This window comes from Corythoichthys intestinalis, chromosome 16 (assembly GCF_030265065.1).
Source record: "Corythoichthys intestinalis isolate RoL2023-P3 chromosome 16, ASM3026506v1, whole genome shotgun sequence".
Classification (NCBI taxonomy): Eukaryota; Metazoa; Chordata; class Actinopteri; order Syngnathiformes; family Syngnathidae; genus Corythoichthys; species Corythoichthys intestinalis.
In genome coordinates, this window is record NC_080410.1 from 16573113 (window position 1) to 16597246 (window position 24134).

At 40.3% G+C, this 24134-nt stretch overlaps 1 protein-coding gene across 7 annotated transcripts in view; it reads right to left on the reverse strand.

The window, feature by feature from the left end:
- The window catches only part of bptf (bromodomain PHD finger transcription factor), a 45210-nt gene extending 22214 nt beyond the window's left edge, over positions 1 to 22996 (reverse strand). For 2 of the 7 annotated variants that reach the window (XM_057861256.1, XM_057861260.1), the window contains exons 1-10: positions 22214 to 22996; positions 16616 to 17438; positions 8989 to 9209; positions 8729 to 8914; positions 7498 to 7641; positions 4452 to 4634; positions 4292 to 4371; positions 3719 to 4071; positions 549 to 680; positions 316 to 445 (exon numbers count right to left, since the gene is read on the reverse strand). In XM_057861256.1, coding sequence (XP_057717239.1) covers positions 316 to 445; positions 549 to 680; positions 3719 to 4071; positions 4292 to 4371; positions 4452 to 4634; positions 7498 to 7641; positions 8729 to 8914; positions 8989 to 9209; positions 16616 to 17438; positions 22214 to 22733 — 2772 coding nt within the window. In that variant the 5' untranslated portion in view covers positions 22734 to 22996. Of the gene's footprint in view, positions 1 to 315; positions 446 to 548; positions 681 to 3718; positions 4072 to 4291; positions 4372 to 4451; positions 4635 to 7497; positions 7642 to 8728; positions 8915 to 8988; positions 9210 to 13132; positions 13228 to 16615; positions 17439 to 22213 lie in introns of those variants that run through there. The other 5 variants (XM_057861259.1, XM_057861257.1, XM_057861258.1 and 2 more) reach the window with 5 other exon arrangements.
- Positions 22997 to 24134: the final 1138 nt, after the last annotated feature.

Consider the following 24134-nt stretch of genomic DNA (forward strand, 5'->3'; position numbering starts at 1 on the left):
GTGTGCGTAAATGTGTTCGAGGTAGACGTCCGAGGCAGACGGAGCCTCTTGGGATGGCCGTGTCGTGAGTCTTGCTGTCCTGGAAGTGGCTCCGAAGTCCTTTTCTTCTGTTGTACTTTTCCTTGGGAAACCAGCTCGTTACATTACAGCGACCTAGTCGATTTAACCGGTAAGAAGTTTGTCAGCATGTGGGAGTAGATAAAAAAAATACTCGCACTGGCTCTAATTTCAAAAAGCCCCCATTAAGAGACAGTCTGGAGCCCTGACTAATGATGAATATATAAAGAGGCATTTTTTCTTCCACTTTCTTCTCACCTGGTGTTTGATGTTAACACTATATTTCACCCATGTGGCCTGCTGGAGAGACTCCTCATCTTCCAGTTTTTTCTCCCGTTTTTTCACTTTCTCTTTCTCTTCACGCTCCATGGCGGTCATGCGATGTAGCCTGTAAGAGGAAAACTTATTTATAAAATCTCATCAAGTCCTAATCACAGATCATGTTGTACTATTTGACTGCTGTAGAGTTGCTGTAGTGACACACACGTGACCTTGTGTGTCCGAGAGACTCTTTCCACACAGGTAGCATGACAACTGGTTTAATGGCACACTCCAGTATGGCCAATGCCAGAGCAAATTCTCTCGCTTTGCTGCACATTTGTACTGCTTTGTTCCAGTTGGTTCTAGAAATAGATTAAAAACATGTTGTTTTCATTATTATTAACCATTTTCAAAAAGAATTAAACACGGAGTAGTCTAATTTGTGTTTGTGTTCAAGTAACGGATGTTTGATGGTTTAAAATTACTTCCCAAAAAAATTCATATAGCTCGATCTTGATTCTTTGCTTAATTTTTTAAAATACATTTTAACCTTGGCTTATATGTTGTTGTTTGTTTAACTGAGTTTTTATACAATGTCATCTACCATTCCAAGTTAGCATCAAGCTAGCTGGCGTTGGGGAAATAAAAATATTTTGTGTTTTAGTGCACATTATGTGCAATTTTCTTTGTTATACGTTTAGCTTTACAGTTTACCTCCCCAGACTTGTAACAAACAGTCTAAAAACCATCAACATTGGACACTTCATGAGGGACTTAAAAATCGGCCAAACTAAGTCAGTTTCCACCTGCACACACTCGATTAAATATGAGACAGTTGATCACCGAGATCATCAAAGAATTCCGATCTTCGAACTTAAAATCGCCCAGCCCTAGCTCACTAACACTGTTGAGAATACTTTGAACAAACATTGATGGTGACAATTATAGATCTTGAATCCAGAACATGTTGCTTCTCTTTTGGATAATTATTAATTGAACTAAAAACTGTTCATTCAGTGGGTGCAGAATACAAACAAATAGTAGAGAAAAAACAGCCAACCGTTAAGAAAAACTGCAAGTGGAAACAAAGGAAAAAGGTAAAAATGCTGAGTGGCGCTACAAATAATACACAAGAAAAATAAAGTGTAAACTTTAAAATCTTGTAATCCAATGACTAAGTGGCAATTTCTAAAGCCGATTATTGCAGCATAAGCAACATATTGCATTTTGAGGGTGAGCGTGTGAACAGAATGATAATATCAACTGAATTATTTCAATACAGTGCTGGCCAAAAGTATTGGAACCCCTGCAATTCTGTCAGATAATGCTCAATTTCTCCCATTAAATGATTGCAATCAAAATGCTTTTGTAGTAATATATTCATTCATTTTGCTTGCAATGAAAAAACACAAAGGTGAATGACATTTTTTTTTAAATCATTATCATTTTACACAAAACTCCAAAAATGGGCCGCACAAAAGTATTGGCACCCTCAGGCTAATACTTGGTAGCACAAGCTTTAGACAAAATAACTGCAAACAACTGCTTCCGGCATCCATCAATGAGTTTCTTACAATGCTCTGTTGGAATTTTAGACTGCTATAGATTTGAAGGGTGCCTTCTCCAAACTGTCATTTTCAGATCTCTCCACATGTGTTCTATGGGATTCAGGTCTGGACTCATTGCTGGCCACTTGAGAAGTCTCCAGTGCTTTCTCTCAAACCATTTTCTAGTGCTTTTTGAAGTGTGTTTTGGGTCATTGTTCTGCTGGAAGACCCATGACCTGGGCGACCCAGCTTTCACACACCGGGCCCTACATTATGCTGCAAAATTTGTTGGTCTTCAGACTTCATCATGCCATGCACACGGTCAAGCAGTCCAGTGCCAGAGGCAGCAAAGCAACCCCAAAACATCAGGGAACCTCCACCATGTTTGACTGCGGGGACGGTCTTCTTTCCTTCCTTGTTTTTTCCCCTGTAAACTCTATGTTGACGCCTTTTCAATCAATCAATCAATCAACTTTATTTGTATAGCACATTTAAAAATCCGCCAAGGAGACCAAAGTGCTTTACATAGCAAAACACAGCAAAATAAGTCAACTTTGAAAGATAAAACAAACACATAAAATAAAATAAATAAAAGACGAGGTCATAAACTGTCATTGCACATTAAAAGCTGACGAAAAATAAAATGTTTTAAGACGTGATTTAAAATCCGTAAGTGAGGGGGCCTGTCTAATAGTAAGTGGTAATTGGTTCCACAGCCTGGGCGCCATCACCGCAAATGCACGGTCACCCCTAAGCTTCAGCCTTGATCTTGGGACTACTAGAAGCAGGTGGTCAGCTGATCTGAGGGTTCTGGTTGGACTGTAAGGCTGAAGCAGTTCTGACAGATATGGCGGCGCAAGATTACTCAAACATTATCATACAACATATAAGCCAAGGTAAAAGTAGAGCTTTTCCCTAAAAGCTCTACTTTTTTCTAATCTGACCAGAGAACATTCTTCCAAAACATTTTTGGCTTTCTCAGTTAAGTTTTGGCAAACTCCAGCCTGGCTTTTTTATGTCTATTTATGCGTCAGAAGTGGGGTCTCCCTGGGTATCCTAACATAGAGTCCGTTTTCATTCAGACACCGACGGATAGTACGGATTGACACTGTTGTACCCTCGGACTGCGGGACAGCTTGAACTTGTTTAGATGTTAGTCAAGGTTCTTTACCCACCATCTGCACGAGCTTTCGTTGAAATGTCTCGTCAATTTTTTTCTTTACACTTATTGATGATACTGCGCATGGTAGACACAGGAACATTCAGGTCTTTAGATATGGACTTGTAGCGTTGAGATTGCCCATGCTACCTCACAATTTTGCTTCTCAAGTCCTCAGACAGTTCTTTGGTCTTCTTTCTTTTCTCCATGCTCAATGTGGTACATACATAGGACAGTGGTTGAGTCAACTTTAATCCATTTTAACTGGCTGCAACTGATTTAGTTATTGCCACCACCTGTTATGTGCCACAGGTAATTAACAGGTGCTGTTAATTACACAAATTACAGAAGCATCACATGATTTTTCAAAGGGTGCCAATAATTTTGTCCGGCCCATTTTTGAAATTTTGTGTAAAATGATAATAATCCCCCCCCCCCCATTCTATTTTGTGTTTTTTCATTGCAAGCAAAATTAATGAATATATTACTACCAAAGCATTTGTAATTGCAATCATTTTCTGGGAGAAATTGAGCATTATCTGACAGAATTGCAGGGGTGCCAATACTTTTGGCCAGCACTGTATGTGTGAATTTTAAATGTCATCAGGAAAAAAATCTAACTAAAGTACATTACTGTTTTGATGTCAAACACAAACATCAAATGATGAAATGAACAATGGATAAAAATTCTAACCTGTGCGATGCCCAGTTAAGGTGCATAAAAGGTGTCGGGACATTGCTCTCCAGCTGGATGATATTGAAACGCAGGGTGGTTATTGTCAGGCTCCGGGATCCGTAGATGGAGCCATTCCACTTAAACTCAGATGCAGTTGTCAAGCTGAACTTGTGGGAGAGGTGGCGCCTTTTGTCGTGGTCTTCCCGGTGCTGATGCTTGTTGAGCGCCAGGGTATTGGTGCTGTATTGGTTGTGGTATACCCTATATTTACCTTCCTGACCCAGTTTGAACAGGTTGTTCAAGTTGAACGCATAGTCACTTTTCAAAGAGCTGGAATGGGATGTTTCTTCATCAGGGGGAGCAGGAGATGACTAAATCACAGAAAGGGAAACTTTTGTTGGCTAAAGATGGCGCTGTAGTGTAAAGCGCTTTGAGCGCCTTGAAAGGTGGAAAAGCGCTATATAAGTATAACACCATAACACCATAAATAAAAATAATTAAAATATTTTAGTCTATTTGTTTACTCATATACAGGCATATCTTTAGTGTCTATCTAAAACATTAAGCTACGGACATAACAAAGATGTAAACCTCTTTGCTTTTTCTGGGCTTCATAGTTTCGGGCACTGATCCACTTGCTCTACTGCTCCTCAGGTTTTCCTTACAGTCCTCTGTCAATCAGAAAACAGAATATTGGTAGAACAACAAATGACAAACCACACTTGAACTAAAATATGAAACGGAATTCCACCATATGATGCACCTGAGCCATTTTGGCTGGTAAAAGAAGAGCGAGAGGACCTCTCACACAGGTCAGGCTGCTCTGGTTTCCTGGGAGTCCCACTGTTAGAGACCTGACAACCTCCTTCTGGTTGCTTGTCCTGTGTTTGTGCTAGCGTGGATTCAGTGCTCGATGTGACTTTAGTATTTTCATCTTTAAAAAAATTGAGTGAAACAGAACAAAAAGTGAAAAAACAATAAGCATGTACAGTGTGTTACTACAAAGGTATGATCGTAATGGTGCTTTGCCAAACACTTATTACAAGGCCAAATTTAACAAGTTGAAAGAAGGAAGGACATGAAAACATACAACACTTTTGTGTAACCAAAATTATTCAGCCATAATCTGTGTGCTCACTAGTGCCACAAACACTAGGGATGTCCCGATCCGATCACGTGATCGGAAATCGGGCCGATGACGTCATTATTCAGAAAATCGGAATCGGATGAAAAGGATCGGGTTTTTAATTTAAAAGATATATTTATGTTTTCGTGCTTCATGCTCATACAGTCTCTCACTCTCCCTCCTGCTGCTTTTCTTTGTCACCAGTGCAGCTGGGGTTTGCTACTGAAAGTTAACAATGATTGACAGGTTTGTAACTTTGATCTGGCAAGTGAAGCCTCGGTTGCTCTACGATCAAAGGCACAAAAGTGGTGTTGTAATGGTTTATTTTGAAAGTGTTTGCATTTATTCTGATTGGTTTCTGATTGGTTTGGGTGGATACACTGCCCTCTAGTCTGCTTCATTTCCACGTGTTCCATGCTAAGACCAACATAAGACAAGTTTTTGTATGAGCTTATGTTTTTTTTTTAATGCATTCGTAATTTAGTTTTATAGGTATATTTAGCAGTTTTTTTTGTAGGAATATGTGTCTGAACCATTTGTTAAGAACATTGTAAAAAAATAAATAAAGTTAGCGTTTTATATCATTTAAGCTAGCGGACTTTTGCTATATAAGTTAGCCATTGTTCTTCTGTTGTACATAGATGCTTTTTTATTTATTTTTTATGCCGTCTGAGGTACAGCTTAAGTATTTTAATTTTTTATGTTCCTTATCCGATTACTCCATTATTCAAACTAACTAGCTCATCGAATAATCGACTGCTAAAATAATCGATAGCTGCAGCCCTAAATCATTTAGTCAATCTTACCGTAATTTCCTGAATATAAGGCGCACCCGTGTATAATGCGCACCCCAAATTTACTTGTAAAATCTAGGAAAAATTATTGTAGCAGTTTATAACGCGCACCCCAATTTTAGCACCAATAAATAGAAGAATACAAGAAAACAGAGCTCGTGTACAGATACAGAAATGTCGTTTTACTGACTGGTGAAACACAGCACAAGCATAGCACATTGGTAGTTCAAAACATTACCATAAACTGACAATATTTACGGTAATAATATGATTTGACAACTTCTGCAACTTACCAGAATCTAGGAGAAAACAAAACAGATGTGACTTTTCTTTTAAAGGCTGCTGTATCACTTGATCGTTTCATCATGATGAATAAATGTTTCTTCCATGGATTGATACGGTAAAATGAAAGTGAGAACGTAAGTCGGAAATCCGTGAGAGCTCATCGCTGTCAACACGACAGTAACAATAGGAACTATTGTTATTTGGGTTTGAGTTTCCCGAGGGACAGAGATAGTTGACGGACACAGGAAGTCTGAGTGCTTACGTTTGTTATGGTCCGAGTTGCGGAGCTGCAATAAACGTTGACTCAAATGAGTTCAAGAAACGAAATTCTGTGCTTTATGAAGAGTGAAAAAAGCAGAATTTAACACAGACGAAATCATTCGGCCGATTAGAGTGAAGTATTACCGAAACAAAATGGTGACGTCACGTACCGTAATGGTCGGCAACGGGTCGTTGCATACGTTTCTTCAACACAACGTGACCGTGTCAATTAAAAAAAAAAAAAAAATCGGTACATATATATATATATATATATATATATATATATATATATATATATATATACATATATATTTCTGTCTCCATCCATGTACCCGTTTACAATGCGCACCATGATTTTACAAGTTGATTTTGGGGATAAAAAGCGTGCGTTATATTCGGGAAATTACGGTAGTTGTCGAGAGGCTGTTCTCGTCAGCGTGACAGTCAAAGCGTGAGTGAATCTGAGTGTACTGTCATATAAATTACACGAATGTTATGGAGAGTGATTAAAGTATGGCGTTAAAGGTGATACTATGAAAAATGTGGGTTCGCCTACATTTTTTGCTGGTACACCTTAAGAAAATAGTTAGGTGCACCAGTGCAACCAATGCAAAAAGGAATTGTGGAGCCTTGGCAATATATACAGTATATCGCAATGTTAATTTTTTTCAAATTTTTTTTCAATATCGTTCAGGTCTAATTTATACTGAATAGACTGTATATATTTTTAGTTTTTAAGGGCTTAAAGTAACAAAACAATCCAGATATACAATGGCATTGCTAAATGCAATATACATTTTATCATTTTATACTCTACAACACTCCCGGAAAAAGCGGGAGAGGAAACTATTTTTTAAAAAATCAGGTGGCTTGGACTCGGGTGCAAAAAATATGCGATCAGGACATCCCTACTGTAAACATCTTACTAGATTATTACTGTGGAGGTGTAATATTTTTCACACAATGGGTGCAAACGAGAAATCAGGACCTAACTTCATCCTAAAACAGTCCAATCCGCCAATTAATAAAGTGATGAGCAGGTAAGAATATGGTTAAATGGGCTGACAGGTCAATAAAAGGAGTTAGATATTGATAGTATATCAATTTGCAGGAACTCATAACTGTGAAATAAGCAAAGTAGGTTTCTAAAATGATCAAATGGTGCTTATAGTTGACGGGTAATTCACTACATAAGGAATATAAACTGAGATGTTGGGTTGCAAATTGCAATGGAAAGACAGCAGCAATTGCACACAAGGACTATCATCAATGGGTAAACATAGCAGCGGATAGCAATGACAGACAGGAGTCAATACTTGACTCAAGAGTACCTGTCCTTTCCAGCTTTACCACTGGAGGAGATTCCCCACTCTGGGCAGCTATTTTTGAATCTGGAAATTCAGTTGACTCCTGTGGGGCTGTGCTGGAATCAGACATGATGCTCTCCTGGGCAACAGTTGGCATGGTGGCTGCTGCTGCATGTGAGAATACTTTAAATTAGCATTTGTATTGAAAAATGAGTTCATTCCTTGAACATCATAGCACATGAGGGCTGCAGAGGTGGGTAGAGTAGCCAAAAATTTTACTCAAATAAGAGTAGCGATACTTCAAAATAATATTACTCAAGTAAAAGTAGTCATCCAAAAAATGTACTCAAGCACAAGTAAAAAAAGTATTTGGTGAAAAAGATACTCAAGTAATGAAGAACATGTTAAGTAACCGCTTAAGATGCTTGATTTTTTTTTTTTTAACTAAAGTATTTTTTTATCAGCACAAAGTTATGTAAAATATGAACTGTTATTATTATAATGTACTAAAACATATTAAATAACCATATTAAGCCACAGAAATACAACAACAAAAACATTTGAATTCCGGCGAGAGAAAAACATGTACAGAAATCAAGCATTAGTTGTCCAAAGAGCATGAGTGCCCTCTAGTGGAGAAAAACATTTCTTATTTTGAATCTAAATGGATCTTATCGCCGGTTTTCCGTGGTAAATTGGTGCTAATAAAAACAGAGATTAAAATCCGTGCTTTCGAGTCACGCTGATGGCGGCGCTCTATGTCAAATACTTCATTTACGGCGCTTTAAGGAAGCCAAGTGATTGAACAGGCCGGCGTGATGATAGAACAGCAAGCTTGAGTCTGGCATAGTGGAGTCCTGTGATTATTATTGCGACGTCTCATATGGTGAAACTGGTTGAGCCACTGTTGGCGTTTTCTGGCAAAAAAATAAGTAAAATCTAATACAGTGGGGAGAACAAGTATTTGATACACAGTCAATGGGAAAACCCATTGGCAGTGTATCAAATATCTGTTCTCCCCAATGTATGTACAATAAAGAGGAAAAATGTAACGACTAGTGTAGCCCAAAGTAGCGGAGTAATAGTAGCGGTTCTTCACAAATCTACTCAAGTTAAAAGTAAGTCTTTGTAAAATTACAAAAAAATATTTTTCGCAAAAAGTTACTCGAGTAAATGTAACGGAGTACATGTAATGCCTCTGGTGGGCTACTGCATTTTATAGTTTTAGTTAACTAGTTATTCGGTTCTCATTTACCTGGTGAAGTAGTTGAGTCCTCGTGTTTGACATCTTTTGGCTCTCTATCTCCAAGCTGTGATGTGACATTGGCAGTATCACTCACTGTCTTTCCAGAACTTGTTCCTGCTGGTGGCTTCACTTCCTCTTCTTGCCTATTTGCCTCCTGTGCTTTCCGTCTGATCTTTAAACGTTCCTTGACTATCTCTATCATAAAATAGACACAGACAAATCAGCATTAGATTGTAATTTTTGCAGTAATACCGAATTCAAATCCCTACCATTGACAGCAGTGAGGTAGGCTTTATTGTTTCCACGAGCTGTATTAGTAAGTTCTTCTGTGATGTCCATATGAGTTTGAATTTCCTCCTTCATCTCCTCCAGAGTGGCACAAAGGTCCATTTCCCAGTACTCCTTATCCAGGCACTCTAGGAGCTCCTCGAGCTGGGCTCTGCTGCTATAGTACCAGATTTTTTTCTTCTCGTGCTCTCCATCTTCTTCACTAACAAATAACAGCAAGACAGAACATTAGAAAAGGTTGGAAAAAATGAAGTATCTACCACGTAAATAAATCCTTATCATTTGATATTTGTCATTTGTCATCTACAATTTGGATTTATTCGGCGTACAATTTTGGATCCGTACGTTTAGCTCAATTGCAAGCTCACCAAGACCAATTATATAAGTAACTACCGTGGCACCTCTATTCAAGTACGTCCCTACCAGGGGTCGCGTTAACCGAATATTTTCCGTCGTTGACCGGTTTTTTAAAACGGTGACGGAAAAAACTGAAGTCCGTCCGTCATTTTGACAGGTTGCAATTCACACCCCAGGCCACAGGGTGGCGAGTGAGCATATTAATTAGCTATTGTCTCTCTTAATGCATGACGTCATTGGCTATTCTGTCAGAATATTGTAGCGTCACCGGGGTCTGGCGGCGGCACCGTGATTGACACATCAACGCGAGGTTCTTATTGGTGCACCCGGTGTGCCAGCGCGTCATCCAATTGGTGGACTAGATTGCCGCCTGTGTATAGACCCCAATCACATGACGTCAAAACTCCGCCCCCCTGACTGGAGCCGCCATTTATCCGTCAGCTCGTCGTGTTTACACATTACCGCTACGTACATGCCTCCTATTACGGCGTGTTTTTCTGCTCGTTAACATTAATAATCAAAATGGTGAAGGCGTGTGTGGCGGTTGGTTGCTGTAACAGAGAAGATAGACGGAGAGATTTGAAGTTCTACCGTATTCTGAGAGACCCGAAGTGGAGAGCGAGATGGACTGCTGTAATTCGACAAGAAATCTGGGCACCAAACGATCACCACAGACTATGTAGTAGTCATTTTATATCTGGTAAGATGCATTTAATATATATTTAGAAGATTTTGGGCTGGCAACCACAATTAAGATCATTGTGTGACGTTGGTGATTGGGGTCTATATAGTTGCCTCTTTTTCTTTGAGGGTGGAGTTGTTGTTTTGTTGGTGTTGTTGGCGGTAAGCAGAGTAAAAAGAGGGAGAAAAATACTACGACTTCCGTGTCTAATTTTTCGCCGCCAAGCAAGCGTTACAATATTGATTAAAAATGAATGAAAACTAAATACTATTGAATATGTCATCATTATCATTTTTAAAATTTAAGTGACAGGTTAAAATAGATTATGACCGGGTTTTTATGACCCTGTCAGTCAAAATGACAGACAACGAAAATGTCTAGCGCAACCTCTGGTCCCTACAGGGACCCTTTTTCAGGTTAAGACACGCCTCAATGGGAATACTGGACTGTCTCAGAAAATTAGAATACACAATATTCTAATTTTTTGAGACAGTCCTGTGTATATATACAGGACTGTCTCAGGAAATTAGAATACACAATATTCTAATTTCCTGAGACAGTCAGGTATATATACAGGACTGTCTCAGGAAATTAGAATACACAATATTCTAATTTCCTGAGACAGTCAGGTATATATACACAGGACTGTCTCAAAAAATTAGAATATTGTGTATTCTAATTTTCTGAGACAGTCCAGTATATTCCCTCGTTAAGAAAGAAATTTCAGAAAACGAAACGCAAAAATACAGTATAGCTGGTAGTTGCAGCTCCCAGAGTTTACTGAACGCAACATACTTACAGCTGCTCTGCCACTGGCTATTGCTTAGAATTCCTGCATCCAATTGGCTAAGTACTACTACATGTGAATGTGTGTATCCCAGCATCCTCTTCATTCGCCCCTAGTGTTTCGACAGGTTTACATGAGCTTTTATTCTTTACACTATTCTTGGTTTTATACATTACGCACAACTCAGATTTTATGTTTATTGTGCAACAATCTAATTGTAACATGTACTTGCTACATGTTTTGATTGATTTGATGCATTATAAAAGATTTATGTCTGAATTTTGGGGGGCTTGGAACGGATTAGGGCATTTACATGGAAAACGTGTCTCTCTACAGAATTTTCAAGTAAAGAAACTACTTTCAGAACCAATTAATGTTGTAAGTAGAGGTTCCACTGTAGATATAAAAATCTTTCAATTGTCAAAATGCGTATCGGTATCGGAACGGCCGACACTGAAAAATTCCGATCCAGACTTCTGATGCAGTTTTTTTTTTTTTTTTTTGAAAGTCCGGTCTGGGTTTCCCAGTGCACCGACTTACAAAATCCATTCCAGTTTTTGCTTCGGTTTCCCTAAAATCCGGTCCGCATTTTACGCACACCTTCAACACACTACATTACCGTCTCCCAATTTACTGAGAGACTATCGGTAAAAATGTCAGCTGTGAGGGATTATTTCACCTTAAAGGACGACAAAGACGAAGAGGCAGAGTGCAACATATGCCACAATAAAGTCAAGCGTGGTGGTAAAGCTGTAAGAAGTTTTAATACAACCAAACTAATCAAGCATTTATCGAAATATCACCACAAACAATACAAGGAGTATGAGTATACAGTGTTTCCCCTAGAATTTTTTGAAGCTGTGGTGGTGGGCTGCATCGGAGTCGGACAGCCTCACCATGTCGTGCCACGGCGAATTTTTTTTTTCTCCATTATTTTTTTCCCTTAATAAGAACCATAACGAAGATATATTTGAAATATTTCATTAGCTAGGCTAATGTCGTAGCTCTCAGCTACGGTACATGTACGTAAAATGCGTAGCTGATTACAGCTACTTTACCCTACGTAATAATACGACTTTTCTCGTAGCAATAGTACGACTTGCATCTCGTAGTGACTCAGGGGTTGGCAACCCAAAATGTTGAAAGAGCCATATTTGACCAAAAAATAAAAGATAAAAAACTGATACAGTATGTCGGGAGCCGCAAAAAATTAAACGCCTTGTATAAGCCTTATAATGATAGCAACACTGGCTGTATGCATTGATACTAGCTTAATTAGCTTACTATCGAAATGACTAAGTTGGCTAGAAATACAAAATTAGCCTTCATGATTAAATGTTTATTTTCCCTGCAGTGGATCCTATAGAGCACAGGTGTCAAACCAATTCTAGAAAGGGCCTAGTGGGTGCTGGATTTTGTTCCAACCGATAACGTGCAGAGAGTTTAACCAATGAACTTCCTGCTGAAACAAGCAGCACCTGACAAAGTTTAACTGATTACACATGTAAAAGATCTAATTGGTGAAAAGGTGTCATCTTCATTGGTTGGAAAGCAAACCTGCATCCACTAGGCCCTTTCTGGAATCGGTTTGACACCTGTGCTATAGACGCACCACGTGAATACTCTGTTGTACGATGCCACTACAAGTTTAACTTCATTACAATATTAATGAACTGAAAGAATGTTTGTGTCATGTTTGTCCTCCTAGAAATCCTATTAAAACAAAAATATATTTCCCTCTCCCATCTTTTTCCATTTTCAAAAAAAAAAACCTCTGGAGCAGCGCTTAAGAGCCGCACGCGGCCCTAGAGCCACGGGTTGCAGACCACCGTCTTAGTCCTTCTTTTTCCTTTTATTTGGCCCTTATAAGTACTACATTACCACAACAATAACAGTCCTTCTGCCAACGGACCCATTTCAAGGGGTGGGGGATTCTAATAGCCGTGCAAAGAGTTTTACTAGATTCGGTGAGAAGGTGAATAGTTTTTTTTCAATGTTCGTGAACTAAATTTCCACACAAACGCACATCGAGGTACCATTAACTTAGCAAGGAGAGGTATGAGAGTCATTTTTCGAGTGTCCCAGAGCTCGCAAAACTTGAAAAAAAAGCGCATTTATCAAAGTTTCGTCAACCATAATTGCGTATATCCGTCAGCCGAAACAGCACAGATAAAGTACACCTGCCCCTCGTTGTCGAAATTGGCGCGCCGGTGTTGTGTCGAAAAATAGCCACTCCGCGTGAAATGTTCCCCCTAACGGGAGCGCCTGCACGTCACTCGTACACACAGCTTTTTCTTACCAATCGGTGGACAGGGAAACGACTTTCTTGTACCGTGAATATGTATCATTTTACTCTGCTTGAACTAATAAATCTTGTACTGTGACCGGTGCTCTGAAAATAGAGCAAGGCTTCATTTTGAGCCCCGCCTCTCCGCGCAAATTCAGTCAAACTTTGCTTTCTGTCCAAGACGGCCATCCACTGCCCACTTTCGCCGAAAAGTCTGATCCAAACTATTGTAATGCCCCGGATATAGGGAAGAAGGAGAGAAGTCTGTATTGGCTTACCCACTTTATTGTGGTAACAATAATAAAGAAAAACGATAACAAAATACCAGCGGGCTGCCACGACATGCGACCTCTATCTCTCGCTATCTCGCTCGTTCTCCCAATCTTCCTACTCGTTCCCCTTGCGTCACAGCTCCCCAGGCCGATTGTCAAATGAGTTAAGGTGGCCCCGCATAGTTACGAACATTACAATACACAATGAATAGGTTTCCGCTGAACTCTTCACACTCGGCTGCTGCTAGTTTGAAACAGCCTTTAAAAAATTAAATAAATAAATAAAATGCATCTCATTTGCAAGGCGTGGCGGCTTTTATTTTGGTGTGGCGGTGCGCCACAATCTGTTAAATGTAGGGGAATCCCTGGTATATGAGGAGTATAAGGAGAAACCGAAGACAGAAAGAAAGGTCATACGCAACGAACACTGGCAGAAACTTTTGCTATGCGTGACAAACTGGCACTTGAGAGTCCCAAAGCCCAGGGAAGAGTCATTGCCGAAGGAATCATTCTGGATGACGAGCCATTATCTCTCGTGAGTAAAGTGGGATTTAGACGCATCGGGCAGACTTTTTTCAAAAAATATATATTCATATATTTATACTAAAACGATGTATGTATGTACTTTGCAAGCGTTATTTCGCTGTGTAAATGCATTTATAACGATAAAAATATGTAGAGTATTTAAACATTGAGAAAACCTGCGTTTTTTTTCTGCCAACTCGAGGAGATTAAAATAAATGTCAAATCCACTAACCACCTGTTAGAACACACATGCAAATATAAAATATATAAATGTTTATTGAATATCCATCTTATAGTCTTGTTTAACTGGGAGAATTTGTTACAAAAGACAGGCTATAATTTGTTATCATTATGCATATATGTACTGGCGTCACCAAACGTGATCACACAAAACATAACCACGCATCGCTCCTGAGTCCTCACAAATAAAGCATAAAATGTTGTTTTTTTTCGGGCTCGTGCCGACAAATAAAACATAAAATTTTGGGTTTTTTCGGGCTGGGCAAGAAAATCAAAGGGAGTGTGTAATAGTTAATAGTTTGAGGTTGCTTGTGTGTTTTGCTTTTTTAAGACAGTTTACAAGATTATTAGCATGTTTTACTGTCTGAATATGTCATTTCTGTTTGTTATTTATAATGTTTTGTGTTTATCATTTAATAAACAGGTCAGTTACTTGTTACCAACCATTATGTGTTATTCCAACTCACCTAATTCAGCTGGCAAGTTGTTATCAAGACTACTAAAACCCTTTTCAACACGAGTCTGACAACTAAGTAAGGAGGCTAAATAACTTTAAACTTTAATACATGCTCAGAGAGGCCGGTATCGGCCAGTATCGGTATCGGATCGGAAGTGCAAAACAATATCGGTATCAGATCGGAAGTGCAAAAACCTGGATTGGGACATCCCTAATGAGGACTAAGGATTCAGCTGATTTTGCAGATTAATACATTTATTTTTCGCATCACGCCAGCCAAACGGCTGCAGAAAAATCTTGCTTTATGAGGGAGAGGCGTGTGCGCCTTTTTGGAGTTTCAAAAGGTTCCCATTCACTGTGGCTATTGGCCAAAACAAGCCCTACTACTGTGTGACCATTGGACTTACGAGGAAGTGAGTAAACATCTTGTTTTGTATAATGTCAAATACGAATACAGCGATTACAAAGTAAACACTACAAACTTTCTTTAAATAAAGGACTACTTACGTTTGATCATTGATAGGCATATAAAAAGCTCTCCTCGTGCACAGTGGCTGCACGTTAGCTGCACAACAACTGCAACCGCCCTCCTCCGGGGAACAAACTGTAAATTGCTCTCCGCCGGGCGGTTTGCCGATCCGCAAAGACAATCGACAACCCAGTCGTCATGTCAAATAATCCGGGCTAGTTATGTGTGATTTTCCGCTTCAAAGACTTTGAAATATCACTCGGTTCAGGTTAGCATGTCGGCTAGCTGTCACGCCTCTTTGTTTGTTTACATTCTCCGAAGCCGGGGAAGGGAAATGACATAAGCCCGATTTAGGTGTCATAAAATATCGTTCGGGAGGTGCGACAGTAAAGGTGAAGTCGACAGTTTTGACCATTATGGAGTAATTTTGCCATGTCGTCCTGAATAAGTGTATTTCATATTCCATTTAGCACAAGACTGTTATTTGTCATGACCATGCCATTTATTTAGCAATTGGGGAAAATACTTGGATAAAAAGAATATTCTGTAGAAATATTGAAGTAAGAGACAGAAACATTGACATTTTGCAGTTCTCTTCGTCGCGTTTTCCTCGTTGTGAATAGTTCCCTCTTGACGGGCTGACTGGTCCTTCTCAAGCCATTTATTTAGCTATTGGGGAAAAATACTTGGACAAAAAGAATATCCTGTAAAAATATTGGAGAGACTGAAACAATGACAATGAATTTTGCGGCTCTCTTCGTTGCGTTTTCCTCGTTCTGAATAATTCCCCCTCAATGGGCTGAATAGTAAAACTGATGAGCCCATTCACCCACTGACGTCATCCACCTGTTGGGGACGCTAGAGCCCTATAATGGTAGGCGTGGCTAACCGGCAGATTAAAAGACTAATTTCTCGTCATCTGCGCTTTGCTAAAGTGTTGTATATAGTCAAATCGTCTCAAAATATGATTGTAATTCACATAATAATGCTATTTAAGACTTTTTTTCTCCTGTCGTATGCTCTTTAAGGCTTATTTTTATTCTTCGTAAAAGGATCATAAAACTCGCCAAGTCTCTTCTCGTGATATTTTAATGAAAGAAGACAGATGCTCAAAACGTGTTGTTTAGTTCAAGAAAATCGAGCTGAAGTGATCACGTGACTGGGAAATTTCAGTTTTGCAAATGACTAAAGGACATGGAAACAACTAATGATAACTTTTTTTCCCAATACTTCAATAAGTAGACATAAATTGTCCATCAATACAAACATTCAGAGTCACAGATGTTTATGAGTCCTCCTAACATGCGGAGCACCCGCTGAAAACCCAGCAAACACAAGTCTAAGATTTGAACCTGGGATCTCTAATGTACGAGGTAGGCGTGCTGACCACTTCCTAACAGTACAGCAGCAAACACCTGCAGTGAATTTTGCTATTTGGCTCCTTGTTGTGCAATGATAAGTTCGGATAATCAAATTAAAATCATATGCAAAACTTTTGACTGAAACTTTTTTTTTTTTTTTGCGGGACTTACATAATAATTCTTCTGCTGAGAAACCAGTATTTCCTCTGATGGCGGTCATAACCAATAGGCTCCTGGCGTATGTAAGGCCTGTTCTTCTGCGCTTCTGTCACACAGTCCGTAACTCCGGGTACTTGATGCGCCACACAGATCTCACACTGCCACTCGTCTTCCGGAACCTCGGTCAGTGGTGGCTTTACACATTCTAAGTGGTAAACTGCAGAGCAGGTCTCACAGCAGAGCAGGTCACCCAGCCGGTGACACATGCGACAGTGGTCGTCATACTGCATGACGCCATCGGACATGAGCTCTTCACGAGCAACGTTGGTGGTGAGAAACTGATTCACCAAGAACTGAAGCACCTTGATCTTACTTTCAACAGGACCATAAGGATAGTCATTCAGTTCCTGATACGGTAGGACGTAGTGATACTCTTTGTCACTCTCACAGTAGGCCCGTAACACCTCTGGCCACGTCATGCCATCGATGAAGTACAGAGTGGAGTTGACGCTGTCCTTGAGGTCAGCGGGCCCAAAACTAGTGTTGGAGGTTTCCTCTTCATGCAAGATGGCCTTCAGCAGAGAAATGTGAGTCTCGGCGATTAAAGTGCATTGTTCTTGGCTGATGAGTGCCGAGCAAAAGTCCTCAAAGCGGAAGGGGGACAGTCGAAGAACCTTGCTGAAGTTCCGAAGCACCTCATAGACAGAGGTTGCGTTTAGCAGCTCTTCACACGGGACCAGGAGATCCTCAGAAGATTTGGGCAGCTCAAGAAAGGGAATGTTTTTCTCCTCCAAAATGGGGGTGCGGGGCCGGGGGGCATGGACCTTTTTCTTTCCTGTGGGACACACCAGTATTAGCAAATTGGTCTGTTCGTAAACAAACTAAAGCATCGAGGCAAGAACAGAGGCATTACTTTTAGGCAGTGTCATTATCACAAATTGACATCATGATCGAACCAACAGTTTAGTTCTGTTAAAATAAAATTCAAGATGACTTCCAAAATGCATTTACACAGAAACACACACTCATTTCTATACTTTAAAAGCACTTGGCAGTGTTTTGGGAAGCTCAGGATGCCAACATCATGGCAGTTGTTGGCATGTTCGCGTACGTAAGTTTTTAAGCTAATTAATTCATTTTAACAATAACTAAATAGGTAATACAGTTGTACTTCAACATACGATCCTTTTGGCATCCGACGTGATATGTGACTCGTCATTTGTCTCCACATATGATGACATGCTCCAAATAAGTGATTTATCACAGCATCGCAATTTTATTGTTTTCCCACAAGACAGACGCATTTTTTGTGAGAGAAATCAACATGGGTCCCAAGAAGGTTACTACAGGTGGTGAAGAAAGTAAAAAGGTGACGCTTACCTTTGAAATTAAGATTGGAATCAATGAAAAATATAGAGCGTGGTGTGCTCGTCAGTGAAATGGGTCGACAATACAGTCAGAGTATGTCTACAATCTCGACGGTCCTCCAACCTCCGTTAACCAGTCTTTATAAGAGAACGTGACAATTATTATTATTCTAACATCGGCAAGAAAGTCAGCAGCTTCTTCATTCTTTTTAATCATTTATTTCAGAACCTGTGCAACACAACACAGCTACTGTCCACCGTAGCTGATGCCGAAAACAACAGAACATGAAGTAAAAACGTCCAACTCTTCCGCACCTCTCTAACACTTGTCAGTCACACGGTGTGTTAAGGAACACAACCGCCACATCAGAACTCGATTTCTTACATTATTATCATTATTATTCCCATTCTTATTCATAATTTATTTGTTTTGCTATTTGTAAGTGTACTTGCAGTGTTTATGAAAGATTTAGCGTGGGTTTTTGGGCTTTGGAATGAATTAATCGAATTACAATGTATTCTTAAGGGGAAAATCCGGTACGAAATACAAGCCACGTCCTGAAACTAATTAAATTCAGATGTAGGGGTACCACTGTAGTCCATTTAATGCACCAGTCAAGCAAATGGTGAAATCAAATCATAAATTTGATGAGCTGTTTTTATGTGAAGGGATGGAAAAAAGATTTATGAAATTTATAATTAACTGAACAATAATTTTTCGTTGCAGCCTTCGTTTATTGAAGCAGGCTCAAATTTCACTGATCACGTCCATTGTGAATAGGAATAAAAATTTTCCGGCATTCTTATTTTTTGTGACATTTTTATTTGATAGTATGCTGTTAGATTTGTATAACATAAGGATGCCTTATCTCAATAAATGTTTGTAAACACTGCCTTAACAATCAAAATGTTCATTTTCTTAGCATGAGATACAGTACTACCTCGACATACGATCGCTTCGAAACAAGGTCTTTTGGACATCCGACGTAAAATTTGACTCGCCATTTGTTTCTATATCCGACAACATGCTTGAAATACGACGATTTATGACAGCGGCGCATTTTGTTTGTTTTCCCGCAAGAGGGGCGCATGGCTGATTTTCTTGTGAGAGAAATCAACATAGGTTCCAAGAATGTTAGTGTAGGGGGTGGAAAAAAAAGGGAAAAGGTGAGGCTTACTATCGAAATGAAGATGGAAATGATAGAAAAATATTTGCGTGGTGCGCGCGTCCGGGAACTGGATTGACAATACAGCCGTAGAATGTCTACGATCTCCGTTCGCCATTCTTTATAAGTTAAGGTGACAATTAGTATTGTGGTAACATCACCGTAAAAACGCCAGCTTCATCAGGTTGTTAATCATTTATTTCGTAACTTGTGCTACACAACATGCCTACTGTCCTACGCAGCTGAACAAAGTGAAAGTAAAAAGCCCTCCCTCACTGTCATTTCAGCCACGCGGTGCGTTCAGGTACACCATGCAAAACACATCTGCCACATTAGAATCCGATTCGTTACATTATTGCAGGTATTATTATTATTATTACTATTTCAATTCATAATACATTTGTTTTGCTCTGTGTAACTGCTATCTGCAATAGTACCAGCAGCATTTAGGATTTAGTGTAGGTCTTCAGGCTGTGGAACGAATTAATAGAATTATAATGTATTCTTATGGGAAAATCCTGCTCGACATACGACCATTTTGACTTACAAACACGGTCCTGCAACGAATTAACTTTGGATGCAGAGGTACCAGTGTACTTTAGGTTTTGTTCCATTTTAAAGTTATCCAAAGGTGTATAATATATATTTACAGTAAATATGATAAATATTTTGTACTTAACCAATTGGCTGCCATTGACAGCGCTATATGTTCAATTATTTTTTTCCGGCCAATATACAGGTCCTTCTAAAAAAAAAAATTAGCATATTGTGATAAAGTTCATTATTTTCTGTAATGTACTGATAAACATTAGACTTTCATATATTTTAGATTCATTACACACAACTGAAGTAGTTCAAGCCTTTTATCGTTTTAATATTGATGATTTTGGCAAAGAAGTCAAGAAAAACCAAAAATCCCTATCTCAAAAAATTAGCATATCATGAAAAGTACTCTAAAGAAGCTACTAACCTAATCATCTGAATCAACGAATTAACTCAAAACACCTGCGAAAGATTCCTGAGGCTTTTAAAAACTCCCAGCCTGGTTCATTACTCAAAACTGCAAAAAAGTCAAGAAAAACCAAAAATCACTATCTCAAAAAAAATAGCATATTTCATCGGACCAATACAAAAAAGTGTTTTTTTAATACAAAAAAAGTCAACCTTCAATTAATTATATCACTTATGCACTCAATACTTGGTCGGGAATCCTTTTGCAGAATTGACTGCTTCAATGCGGTGTGGCATGGAGGCAATCAGCCTGTGGCACTGCTGAGGTGTTATGGAGGCCCAGGATGCTTTGATAGCGGCCTTAAGCTCATCCACAGTGTTGGGTTTGGTGTCTCTCAACTTCCTCTTCACAATATCCCACAGATTCTCTATTGGGTTCAGGTCAGGAGAGTTGGCAGGCCAATCGAGCACAGTAATGCCATGGTCAGTAAACCATTTACCAGTATATTCGGCACTGTGAGCAGGTGCCAGGTCGTGCTGAAATATTAAATCTTCATCTCCATGAAGCTTTTCAGCAGATGGAAGCACGAAGTGCTCCAAAATCTCCTATATATAGCTAGCTGCATTGACCCTGCCCTTGATAAAACACAGTAGACCAACACCAGCAGCTGACATGGCACCCCAGACCATCACTGACTGTGGGTACTTGACACTGAACTTCAGGCATTTTGGCATTTCCTTCTCCCCAGACTTACTCCAAACTCTGCCACCTTGATTTCCGAATGACATGCAAAATTTGCTTTCATCTGAAAAAAGTACTTTGGACCACTGAGCAACAGTCCAGTGCTGCTTCTCTGTAGCCCAGGTCAGGCGCTTCTGCCGCTGTTTCAGGTTCAAAAGTGGCTTGACCTGGGGAATGCAGCACCTCCAGCCCATTACCAGCACACGCCTGTGCACGGTGGCTTTGGATGTTTCTACTCCAGACTCAGTCCATTGTTTCTGCAAGGCCCCCGAGGTCTGGAATCGGCCCTTCTCCAAAATCTTTCTCAGAGTGCGGTCACCTCTTCTGGTTGTGCAGCGTTTCCTGCCACACTTTTTCCTTCCCACAGACTTCCCACTTAGGTGCCTTGATACAGCACTCTGGGAACAGCCTATTCGCTCAGAAATTTCTGCGTCTTAGCCATTTGCTTGAGGGTGTCAATGATGGCCTTCTGGACAGCAGTCAGGTCGGCAGTCTTGCCCATGATTGCAGTTTAGAGTAATGAACCAGGCTTGGAATTTTTAAAAGCCTCAGGAATCTTTCGCAGGTGTTTTGAGTTAATTCGTTGATTCAGATGATTAGGTTCGTAGCTTCGTTACAGTACCTTTTCATGATATGCTAATTTTTGTGATAGGGATTTTTGGTTTTTCTTGACTTTTTTGCCAAAATCATCAATATTAAAACAATAAAAGGCTTGAACTACTTCAGTTGTGAGTAATGAATCTAAAATATATGAAAGTTTAATGTTTATCAGTACATTACAGAAAATAATGAACTTCACAATATGCTAACCTTTTGAGAAGGACCTGTAGATTGGAGGTCTCGCGCCGTCGATGGCACTTAACCATAAGCATTTAAAGCCAGTCCTCTCAGTTTGCACGAATTGGACGGCTATTGTTGTCAATTGCAGGCAATAAGTAAAGTGCCAACCCAGTTGTCCAACTTTGTTTACAGTTCACCCATGGTACTAAGTACTTAGTACAAAGTAATGATTACTTTAGCTAGTTGTGGTTGACAGCAACATGTTTGAACGCATGAGCTAATTTCGCTTGCTAACGTTAGCGTTGGATGCTACTCCCGTGAAGGCAAAACAATGCCATAACCCGGAGCCGTACGTACTAAATTAGACCACAAAATTGTAGGTGACGTGCTGCTAAAAGGTAAACATGCTTAGCTGCCGCGAGCTAACTCTCCAATCCACCTGCCTACGGAGCACAGACTGCGGCCTGTATTGTATACTATGCGTTCTCCATTTTGAACAATCACCTAAATGCTTCGTGTATCAAACTATGTACACTACCGCAGGGATTTAAGAGCTACATCGCTTAATGTCAACACATTTTGGTCGTGTTTGGTGTTAAATTACCCGGAGTGCTGGCGTGTGTGCTCTGACTCCGAAAGCTACTCTCCGTACAGTAGCTGGCATCCTCTTCCACCTCCTCCTCCTCATTCTCCTGCTCGTCCAGTACATCATCCAAACAGTCCGAGTCGTTCTTGAGGGCCTCGTCCTCTTCGGACCGAGGGTCCTCCTCGACCACTTCTTCCTCCTCCGACCGCAAACTGACAGCGTCGTCGTCCTCTTCGCTCTCGTGGTCGTCGTAAACTATGGTTTTTGTTCCAGGCGCCTTCCTGCCTCCACGACCCCCTCTTCCTCCGCGGCCACCTCTGCCTCGTCCCCTGCCTCGCGCCGAGATGACAGATCCCACTTTCTTTTTCTTGGCCGGTTTAGGCGCTTTCCGCACGGGGCTCTCGACCTCCTCGTCCCCGCTGTCCCGGAAACGGGGCTTGATATTCCTCCTCGGCCGCAAGCCCCTGGTCGTAGCCGGAGCTGGCGATTGCTCCTCGGTTGCTAGCGGTTTGGGCGGCCTGCCCCTTTTCCCTCTCATGATAGGCAAACGCTCTTATTTTACAATCCCAATGATTGCGTCCGCTTAGGCGACGGTGAAGCTGACGAAAAGCGGTCCCCGCGTAAGACCGGAGCGGTCGTAGGGGCGGCGGGCATGCAAAGCCGAAAGCCTGTGCGTTTCCTCGGCTGTGAAAGCTCAAAATGTTAGCCCGGCGTCCCGTTCAGGTTCGCCTAGAGCCGCCATTTTTCTTTTCTGTCTCTGGCTCTGCAAACACTAGGCCCCTACCACTCGGGTCACGTGGTACCGCTACTGGCTCCAAATGGCAACAAAAATCCAAAGAAAATACAGAATTATTAGGGCCCGAGCACCTAATGGTGCGAAAGCCCTATTGTAAAGCAAAGGTTAATAATAATAATAATAATTCTTATTTTTTTTTTCTTTGTTTAGGGCAAATGAAAATGGAGTATTTCGAGGCCTTAACATGCTCGAAAACTCATCAAAATTTTCAGACACATGCAACTTAGCGGAAATTTCGATAGTTTTGCGATCCTGCGAAAAACCATAACAAATAACAATAACGCCCGAAAACGCCTTCTGGAATTTTTCAAAAAGGCCTCTCCTATTAGGGTTTTTCAATGTAGAGTGGTGAAAATTGGGGAGTCGATACCTTGTGCAAAACTGCACCAAAAAGTTTCTTGGACCTATATCCCAAACCCAACAACAGTATTTTGGATTGAATGTGAAAAAATATGCAGTTTTTATCGATTTACAGGGTGCACATTTGAGACCTTGGTGCCTAGAGAGTTATTTGGATCCTCCTCAAAATTGGCGAGACTGTTCATGAGACATATGAGATCTAAAGCTTTCAGAATAGTGAGTTTTCATTCACGGGCCTGACCTGGATTTTTTTTTTTTTTTTTTGGCAACACGGCAAATTCATTAAATGACTAATAATTCCCTGATCCAGGGTTTGGTCCTGCTCATATCTGGCATGTATGACAGGTATCCCAGCCTGAACACGACCGCATTGAAATATTACCCATTAGGCCTGGCGCCCCCTGCCGGGAACAGGAAACACCCTTTTTTCACTAGACAGGCTCCTCCTCAAAAGGTAAAAAAACCAACTGACCTCAAACCTGCATCAGGGGAGCCTTGACAGGGTGCCTGATAAAAAACATTAAAGGTTTTTTGTTGAAGCAGAGGGATCCAAACAGGAAAGTGAAAATGACGTCGCCATTTTGTCTCACCACAAATTTTGAACAGCCATAACTTGGCAGATATACAACATATCTGCACCAAACTTCCCGTGCTTGATGAGAGTCGTTCCCCGAAAGTTTTGTTGGAGTCATTTGCATCAACCCTAATGCGCCAACTAGTGGCAACAGAAAGTCACTCATTTTCCTTATACATGTCCAGCTTCTTTCAGGTTGTTCAGTGTAC